A 9,944-nucleotide genomic window follows, 5' to 3' on the forward strand; every position below is an offset into this window, starting at 1 on the left:
TAATTGATTCCTTAATTAAGAATTCTGCAGTTTGCACGAATTGGAAATTTAACTAATATATAACTAACAGTATATATTGTATCCCTGATTTAATTAACAATTAACAAATCATGTTTTAATGATTCTGCATTTATGTCATTTTTTGTTTTCTGTATTCTTTATATTGCCCAATGCACCATGTTTCCAGTCTAAACAAAAACAAACCTGCACCAGTGGACTTTGGACCATTAGGAAATAGTCTTAGAATAATGTTTAAGGTGAATGAGTCAAGACAGTGTCACCAAAAATAAGAGTCCAGTCTGACCAAGAGCATCATCAAGGGATAAACAGACAGGGGTGGATACAGTGGCAGCCTTCCGCTGCTGTAAAACCCACACATCTGCTTTGGGGGCGAGTTTCTTTTTTTCTTTTTTTTTACGCAAAGGATGTGAGCAGGAGTGGCACTCAGGGGGCTTTAAATAGGAACTGTCTCCAAACTTTGGGACAACAGAGCATCTGAAAACTCCCAGCAGCAGCTCGCACAGTGGAAAGCACCGGTTTTCTGCAGGATGGACGTCAACAGGAGACTTGTAATGAGGGACACAGTGCTGGCTCTCTTGCTCGCAGTGCTCCAGGGACTTCCTCTCGGGGAAACAGTCCCGAACCCATCACCTCTGGTTGGATCCAACTGGGGGAACCCGAGGAGATATATTCACCTGCAGACATCCACAGACCTCAACAACTTCTACTTGGAGATCAGATTAGATGGCACCGTGCGCAGGACTACAGTCAGGAGTTCATATAGTAAGATCCTCGTTTTCAAAGATGTGTGTTTCCACATGAAGTTTTCTCTTTAACAACTCTAATGTTCATTGCTTTTTTTCTCCCCTGCAGGTGTGATTTTACTTAAAGCTGAAACAAGGGAGCGCATTGCCATCCTGGGTGTCAAAAGTAGCAGATACCTGTGTATGGATCTGGAGGGAAACCCATACAGCTCGGTAAGACTATACTTTACTTTCACTTCAATTGATTACTATTAATTCAATCGAATTTATCTTGTACTTTTGAGATTCTCGCCCTTGTGAGGTTTCTTTTTTTTTTTCACTAATATGTTTATTGGGTTTTCTTATTTTCACAAACACAATAAGAATATAAAAAAACAAACAAACACTAGTACAGCTCAGATCAAAAAACATATATAGGAGGTAATAAGAAATAGTCCATAGTGCACACTGTAAAAAAATTACATGTTTCATTTGTGATTTATATGTAAATGGTCTTAGATTTACAAAAAATGTTGTAATCACAATCGTAATTATCTGTATTTAAGCTTTTCTTGATCATTTTTAAAGATAATTACTCTGTTTTTTAGAGGTTTATGACTATTTTAACAATTCATTTATGTTAGAAGAAAAGGATTTTATGGAATTGACAAAGTGCAAAAGAACATTAAGACATAATTAAAACAGTTATAAAAACATTAAAGATTAGAAAATAAAAACAAGCTAAAAATAAAAACTAGGATAGAAGCTAAAATAGAATATAACACACAAGAGTAAAAGCTCTAGTGCAGTATAAGATCATTATCTGGTTTAATAAAAGGCAGAAGCAGCAAACAGGAAAGTTTTAAGCTTTGATGTCAAAGAACTCAGAGTTGGAGCGGTCCTGCAGTTTTCTGGGAGCTTGTTCCAAATATTTGTTGCATAAAAACTGAACGCTGCTTCTGCATGTTTAGTTCTGACTCTGGGGACACTAAGCAGACCTGATCCAGATGACCTGAGAGGTCTGGATGGTTCATAACATATAGCAGAAGATCAGAAATGTATTTTGGCCCTAAATCTTTTAGTGCTTTGTAAACCAGCAGGAGTATTTTGAAATCAATTCTCTGAGAGACAGGGAGCCAGTGTAGAGACCTCAGAACTGGACTGATATGATCCACTTTCTTGGTCTTAGTGAGGACTCGAGCAGCAGCGTTCTTAATCAATTACACTGTAGTTTAACTTTCTCCTGTCTCTTCTTTCAGCCCACCTGCCTCAGGGACGACTGTCTGTTCAACCACAGGCTTCTGGAGAACAACCGGGACGTGTACTACTCCAGCCGGACCGGCATCCTGTTCAACCTGGAGGGCTCCCGGCAGGTGTTCTTAGCGGGCCAGAACCTGCCGCAAACCTCCCTTTTCCTGCCCAAGAAGAACACGGTGCCGCTGGAGCGCCTCCTGCTGCACCGGGAGAAGAGGAACCAGGTGGTGGATCCCTCCGACCCGCACAACGTCTACTACTTAGGTCAGACCGAGGAGGGCTCGGACTCTCGAGCCGTGCCGGAGGACGACGCCGATCTGGAGTTGGAAGTAGAGGTGGAAGTGGAAGTGGAGGCCGGAGATGATGGACGCAACGTGTCCAGGGAGACGCCTCTGGCGCCGTCCACCCACGACCCTTGGAACGTGCACTCATCCAACCCGGCCAGCCCACGGAGCACCGGCACCATGGGCTGATGTTAGTGAGGGGGAGTGATACGGATGTATTTACCTTAATCTAAGTGAGTCCAAGTTTAACATTGTAGTTTGTGATCATAAAGAGAGAAAACAAAACTAAGACTTTTCAGTGACTATAGGCTAAATGTCTTTTCAGTCATCACCCTTTCAGAAAAACAGTGTTTATACACTGTATGTAAAAAAAATATTAGACTTGACTTGCAGCCCCTTTTTGCACAATTTATAGTGTTAAAATGCGATTCTTTGAGATCACTGCAGATATAATAAGTTAAATCAATAGGGGAGGTGTGTTTTACCTGGATTCAGCTTATCAATAATGAGCATTTTGTACATTCATAAGCAGGTTTGGTGATAAAATGGAGCATATACAGGGCCTATTTTCCCCTCAGAATGTTTTTTTTTGTGCCAAGATGAGTGATCCAAATCCAAATCCTCTCCCACTGAGCTACAGCTTAGATGAGAAATGGCCATAAAAATGTATTGAATTATTCATGTTTGGTTTTCCTGAAGAGCTACTGGATTAATTTTAGTGAGGATGCAACTGCTTAACAAAAGCAAACAGCTTTAGAAACTAATAATCCCAACACAAAGTCAGCATCTGTACATTTTATTTTCACATTGAGGTTTTTACAGCTGGTCTGAGAAACCCACATTTCAAAGTGACATTATCTCAAGACGGAGGCCTAACTTAGCCTTCCTCTGGAGGACTGACGGCCCTGTCTACTGATGTGAAACCGGGCAGACGTGATTTCAAACCATATACATGAATATACTTAAGAGTTGCATTTAGTAGAGTGTGCCTATATTTTAAAGTCCTACGTTTACTGAGTTGGATGTAGAAGTTTGTTTATTGTTAGATTTTGAACCTAAAATTCCAAAAACTTTTCAAAGATCACTGCAATTACAGCATTTGTTGTGTTGATGTATCTGTATTTGTATAATCTAGCCTAATTCATGACTTGAATGGATATATAACTACAGGGTAAACAACCTTTTTACAGAGCAGTGATCTTGATATCAAATTTTGCTATGTGATTTTTACAGGTGCTGGGCACCACCAGCAAAAAACACTAAAAAAAAAACAGTCCCAAAGAGTATTTATTTATTTAATTCCATTCCTTTATTGTTATTTATGGTATTTATAAGGATGCTTTACAGTTAAAATGTACATGTAAGAAAACATGGTTTGTCTTTGAATGTATGAGTTGTGGATGGAGTGTTTTTGGGAGAAAATAAACTATAAAGGGAACATGTTTAGTGATGCGTGTTATTTATGCTAATTTATACAGCTGTGATTTTATTTAAGCTCGTGCTTTCTGAAAGGAAGTCATGAATGAGTAAGCCGGTTTCACATTGACCCAGTTACTCAGCAGTTCCACTCATTAGCTGAATATCCTGCTCTTTCACACCTCCTCCGCTTAATTAGCAAACAGGTACATGAGTCACTTCACTCTAAAAATACACCTAGTGCCGTTTTTACTCTAACAGTTAAATTTGTCACCCATTAACCTTTGACCTGTTAACGGAATAGTTCAACATTTTGGGGAAAAGGAAATTCCAGGAAGTTACTGACCTCACAACCTGCCCGTGAAATGTCAAATTGACGTAATACACGTCATATTGTTACATATTAAACCAACAATATATAACGTATTAAGGCGAGAGCAGGTAGTATATTTTTGGCATCAAAGGGGCGTGATAATACTTTTGTACTTTTACTCGAGTAAGATTTTCAATTCATGACTTTTACTTGTAACAGAGCATTTTTACACTGTACTATTGCTACTTTTACTTAAGTAAAAGATCTGAATGCTTACTCCACCACTGATAAATACCATGAAATCTCGATCTAGAGACAGCTTTCCTTCCACTATTTCCTGTTATATTCTGTTATGTATCAGAAGTGCATTTATGTTCAATGTGACGTCTACCGTTTTTAGATTTTACCTTGCAGTATTAACATAAATAGATCACGTTGTGTTTGAAATATTGAGGTCATGACGGCTGGAGATTTAAAAAGAGACGCTAAAAATAGAAAGAAAAAAAACATTGAAAACCGAGGAGTCGGACGGATGTCATAGATGTAGTTTCACAGCATTTTGTGATATGTGTAATCCTGTATTATTTTCTGCTATCTACAGTATATGTATGTAAAAAACTCAACAAAGATTCAGTGTTGTCATGTTGTATTGCACAAGTAGAATGAGCAGCATCACAGGAGACACACGTACTGACAACGTTCAATACTACAATAAATAGTTCTGACTTTGGTATAACACGATAAAAGAGGCAATCAAGTTTACAATATTAAAAATGCAGTATGACAAGTCCTCACTGGCCTACAGTTGGGAGAATGATGAAACTGTACACTTATTTTGACTATTGATCCACAGTAAAATGCTATTGAAAACATAATTTACTATGTGCATTGCTGTATTCAGTTACCTGGGGTAACTTTGAGCTTATTTCCCCTTTAGTGTTCATGATTGTTCCCGTCAGAGACAGGGTACAAGTACGCATACGCCACCCATTTCTTTCCCTTTTACACTATTGAGCAGCTGTGAGGTTTTCCAGGTGATCCTTCCTGTTGGTAAAGACGCAGCGAGCAGCAGAGAGGACGGGGCGGGACTCAGACTGGCTCAGGGTGATAATGAAGCGACTGATGCCAGTGTTTGGACAGGGTGAAAACAGCTGGGACATCTTCACCCCTGCAGGCAGAGAGCTCTGTAAGTCCTCTACGAGGTGCTTGACGGCTACACGGATGTAAGCGCCGTGGCTCACGACCAGAGCGTGGACCGACACTCCCTGGAGACCATCTTCAGCCGAGCCAACGGGAGCGATGCCCGAGGCGGCAGCTGCAGGCCCGTTCGCAGCGCCTCCGGCTTCTGATGCTCCTGCAGAGGCATCTGGTCCGGACCAGCCGCGCTCATCCAACATTTGTTTGAAAAGGACTTTGAGGAATTTTTTGAATCGCAGCTTCACCTGGAAGCAAGGTGACAGTGAACCAGAGCAGGTTTGAGAGTGAATCGACTGTCAGCCAATGACTGAGGGTCAAAACGGTCGCTGTTGAAGCAGCTTTTTGCTATCTGCCAGCTACGGCTTTCTTTAAATCCTTTTGTCCTTGTACAGACTGTATATCAAAAAATAAAGCTGAAATGATAAGTACATTTATTTCTTAGCTGATCTACAAAAAAATAAACCAGCAACTATTTAAATAATTTATTGTTTTAAGGAAGTTTTCAAGCAAAAGGGCCCAAAATCTTTTGGTTGCAGCTTCTTTAATGTGATCTTTTTTTTTTATTTCTATCATTATAAATGAAATATCTTTGTGTTTTTTTGGACAAAACAAGATATCTGAAGACATTACCCAGGGCTCTGGAAGATTATCATGAGCATTTTACACCATTTTCTAGGGCTGTCCTCAACAATAGAACCAGAACCAGGGCTCAACAGTAAGGATTGCCCGCTTGCCTGTGGCAAGTAAAATGCCACCTTGAGCGAGTAAATTAAATTAAACACATCATTTTTTCCTGAGCTGATGATGGAAAGTAGCTAAGGAGTGAACTATCTCGCTTCCTTCTCATCGGTTGAGAGAAGCAAATGCGCAGTACGGGCATTTGTGAGAAAATGGTAGTGGGTAAAGACAAAGCTTAAAGCAAGGCTGTTATTCTTTCATTTCATGAAAAGGTCGACATTATTGACGGTCATTGAACAGTGACGGCATGCAGTCGTGTATTTCAAAAGCATAGAAGAAATAATCATGGAAAAATCAGTCCATGTATTTAGGAAGAGTAGTTAAATATCAAGTTACCCAGATCATCTTATTTGCATGAATTAGCTTCAGGGTTTTTTCACATTACCCTTTGTAAACAATATTAAAAAAGTCAACTACATTGTCAGTTATCTGTCCAGAAACTGGGTTTTAAATGCAATATTCAAAATGGGCACTGCATGGCGCCGTTGCACAAGCAATACTCTCTTGACCTTGAGTTTCAAAGTGACTGTTTTCAACTTTTTAACAGTGTTGTATCAGTTTCCAAATGATGAATCCTGACTCACCTGGTCTAAAGTCTCTCCTCCCGGAGGGGTGTAGTCACGACATGACTGGCCAGCAGCATTGGCCATGTTCTTCAGATCATCTTTGGGATGTCCTTCAGCAACGCCAAAACCCTGCATTAGCAACACAACCACAACTTAGAGCTCAGAAAAGAAACTACTGTAGCACTACATTTGAACCTTTAATATTTGGACGTGTATCAAGACAACAGATCTCACCCTCTCTCTGAGTAACGGCTCCAAAACCATCTCCGTGCCAGAACAGTGAGTGTTGTTCCTCCGAATTATTACAGCTGTCTGACGGAGGAAATGTAATCTGGAAATTACTGACTCAATACATTTGTAAGCGCCAAAAGAATCTGTCATGGACAAACTAAAAAGGCATTAATACACTGTCAGCGTCAGTGAGTCAAAGACCACAGAGACATGAATGTTCACACAACTATTTCATATCTGGAGGTTCTTTACAAGCATCCTGTTTTTCCAGTTTCCTTCACAATCAGGAGAAAACAATATTAACATTTTACTGGTTTAACAGAATTATTTTGAATTGTTCCTGATGGGAAATAAACAAGCTACAGATATTTATGGCTCAACAGATTGCCATATGTGTTTATAGATGAAAAAAAGGAGATCTGAAGCTCAAACTGTGACACTGTTGGACAATTTACAATAAGTGTCACTGCTCAGGTCCAATCACAGAGCTTCTTTTGCGTCTTGTTCAGTGTTATGGGCTAAGGTCATTGTAGCCTTAAGATGCTTTTAGGGCATGTACTGTTGAGACGTAAGGAGGCAAATTATCACACAGGGATTGGTTAAGATGTTGACATTTAACTAAAGGGCAAATGTGTGAGGTTTGGTCTGGAATCACTCAATTACAAAGGTCACTGATGTATGCCTGTTGCACAATGGTGTTGAAACAATTATTCCCAGGAAATCTCTCCAAACCATATGAGAAGTTCCACCAACACAATATGAATATCACTACCATACATGGCCATACCCTGTATAAGATGTCTAGCTGTCATCATGTATGTAAACCTCCTCAAAAACATCCATAAAAAATGTCAAAACTGTGGATACATCTTTTAAAACATGTGCCTGCCATTAGGCTATTCTCTCTATTTTTTTGTTACTGCCAACAAATCTCATGACAAGACTGTGTGTGACTCTCAGCCACAAACCCATTCATTACTCCTGAATATGTAAATCTTTAAAAATGATTAACACATACATACATATAAGTGTCACTTTTATAAAAGGATTAATAATAAAACAGCAGGGCACGGTGGTTTATAGCAAACAGGAGCAAGTAGTGCATTTGTTGGGGACTATATTCGCCAGCGGATTAATACACATTTGATGCTTTAGTGCACAAGGTAGGTACGAAAAACACTGTATTTACAAATCTTTATACAAATGTACATACCAACTACTTTAAATTAGATTAAAAAAAATACAATAAAATACAATGGAAGATGAGATTTAAGATATATCTCTGCTGTGCACATTGAAAGTAAAATATGCATTGTGCAAACTGCAGTAGAATATGCCTTCGCATTGTCACTCAGAAGATAAATCTCCTTTTTCGGCACAGAGGAGACTCATTGTCATTGTATATTGAGTCACTGTAAGAGTACAAATGGTAGTAAGCATATGCTTAATCTGTGTTACAATTAAGAGGGGGTCCTTGGAAAATGATCTCCCCTGTAAGGGGCCCCCAAAAATTTGAGAACCCCTGTTCTAGTGAGCATTTCCAGCAAGAAGGTGTATGTGGGATTGTTTCAACACAAAGTACAGTGCCCGTGTTCATGATAATGAAGGAACATGACAGATAGTAACTTTATTGATCCTGAGGGAAATACAAGTTTCCAGCATCACAGTTCCATAGTGCAAAACATGTTAGTAAAAAGGCAGTAAAAAAAAGTTAGTAGTGCAAAGTACAAAGTACAAAAAAATATACCAGATATAAAAATACAAGGAGATAAAGAAAACTGTTAAAACTGAATATAGTGCAGAGTAACAGCTGTGATACACGACTATTAAAAAAGTGAATATGCCGCAGAAGAGACTGTTAATGCCCCATTAATTAAAAATTAATGAGTCTGGCTTACCTGTACAGCTCTTTGTAGGTTACTAGCAAACACATTGTTGAATGGTATGTCTCTGAGGTATTTTCCCACAGCCTCACCCTGCTGCACACCTGTTTCTGACAAGGGAGTGTCCACACCTTGACCTAAAGCACAGACAGTGTTTGAATAAGTATTAATCAAGTCTATTATAATTATTATAATAATAATAATAATAATAATAATAATTATAAATGTGTTTATATAGCACTTCTCAAAAACAGATGTTGAAGAGCTATATAGCTAGTTGATTCAGACTTTAACAACATACCTTGCAGCAGCTTGTCCCTGTTGTACTGTGTTTCTCCACTGTGGGAAAAACATATAGCAATGTCATTGAGTCAGCTTAACCACAGCATTGTGACACAGCTAGTATTTCTATCTTCAATATACAGCTGTCTAAGAACACAATGTAGTGAGCTAGCAACACGTGTTGATGAGTTACTGAACTCCTGTCTCTGTTACCTCTTAACATGCTTAATTACAACACTGACAGGACAAACTGTGTCTGTAGAATAACGTCACATCATCAGTTCATTCACGTTAATGTCCTCTGAGGATATAAAATGAGATTTAAACCCTTTAAATAATCAACTTACTGTCGTACGAGCGTTAAACTGAATGTAAACATTTTCAATGCTCTGTCGTTCTAAGCACTTCCTGGTTGGTTCAGCCGCAGTTGTGTGACGTAACCTTGTTGCGTGATGACGCAAAACACATCGCATTGCAGAGTTGATCTAATCTAATCTGTAATCTGTAATCTAAACTCAATACTTCTAACATACAAGGCACAATTGGATAGGAAAGATAATTTAAATTATAAAAAAAATAATATCATAACAAAAATAAAAGAGGGGGTAGAGAATAATTCAAGAAACAAAAAAGAAATGCATAAATAAATAAATATTATTATAAGACTGCACTGTTCCATAGTAGCTTTAGGGGTCATCATCATATATTTTTTTGTTACATACAAAACAAGTTTTTAGTTACGTATATCCATATATTTTGCACATAATTTATTTTCTTTTTTTTTACTTTTGTACCATCCGTTATTTTCATTATTATTATATATATATATATATATATATTTTTTTTTACAGGAGTTCCCACAATATTTTTATTATGCTTTTAAACACAAACACCGACAAAACCAACAATAAATCAGCACACATTGGTCACAATAACTAAACACCAGATTTAGATCCCTAACACACAGTATACATAGCACCTAATATACTCAGAGATGATTGTACACAATCACATATGTATTTGAAAAATCAAAGCAT

At 38.3% G+C, this 9,944-nt stretch overlaps 2 protein-coding genes across 2 annotated transcripts; one reads left to right on the forward strand and one right to left on the reverse strand.

The window, feature by feature from the left end:
* The first annotated feature begins 483 nt into the window (after nt 1–483).
* On the forward strand, nt 484–3,433 carry fgf23 (fibroblast growth factor 23). The gene is made up of 3 exons (XM_074626088.1): nt 484–783; nt 874–977; nt 2,003–3,433. The coding sequence occupies exons 1-3, from the start codon at nt 549–551 to the stop codon at nt 2,468–2,470; spliced, it is 807 nt and encodes a 268-aa protein (XP_074482189.1). The 5' UTR covers nt 484–548; the 3' UTR covers nt 2,471–3,433.
* A 134-nt stretch (nt 3,434–3,567) lies between these two features.
* Nucleotides 3,568–9,377, reverse strand: tigarb (TP53 induced glycolysis regulatory phosphatase b). The gene is made up of 6 exons (XM_074626087.1): nt 9,255–9,377; nt 8,927–8,964; nt 8,641–8,762; nt 6,746–6,823; nt 6,530–6,640; nt 3,568–5,452 (listed from the first exon to the last, which is right to left on the reverse strand). Exons 1-6 carry the CDS (start codon nt 9,284–9,286, stop codon nt 5,018–5,020), a joined length of 816 nt encoding a protein of 271 aa, XP_074482188.1. The 5' UTR covers nt 9,287–9,377; the 3' UTR covers nt 3,568–5,017.
* Nucleotides 9,378–9,944: the final 567 nt, after the last annotated feature.

The sequence above is a fragment of the Sebastes fasciatus genome, chromosome 23, assembly GCF_043250625.1.
Source record: "Sebastes fasciatus isolate fSebFas1 chromosome 23, fSebFas1.pri, whole genome shotgun sequence".
Classification (NCBI taxonomy): domain Eukaryota; kingdom Metazoa; phylum Chordata; class Actinopteri; order Perciformes; family Sebastidae; genus Sebastes; species Sebastes fasciatus.

Bases quoted from the DNA above. Each gene is read 5' to 3' on its own strand.
- fgf23 (XM_074626088.1), top strand. From the start codon at position 549: ATGGACGTCAACAGGAGACTTGTAATGAGGGACACAGTGCTGGCTCTC. The intron at 784-873 runs GTAAGATCCTCG...TCTCCCCTGCAG, and splicing joins TACAGTCAGGAGTTCATATA to GTGTGATTTTACTTAAAGCT. The intron at 978-2,002 runs GTAAGACTATAC...CTCTTCTTTCAG, and splicing joins AGGGAAACCCATACAGCTCG to CCCACCTGCCTCAGGGACGA.
- tigarb (XM_074626087.1), bottom strand. From the start codon at position 9,286: ATGTTTACATTCAGTTTAACGCTCGTACGACA. The intron at 8,965-9,254 runs GTAAGTTGATTA...TTTTTCCCACAG, and splicing joins AGTTTAACGCTCGTACGACA to TGGAGAAACACAGTACAACA. The intron at 8,763-8,926 runs GTATGTTGTTAA...TCTGTGCTTTAG, and splicing joins CAGGGACAAGCTGCTGCAAG to GTCAAGGTGTGGACACTCCC.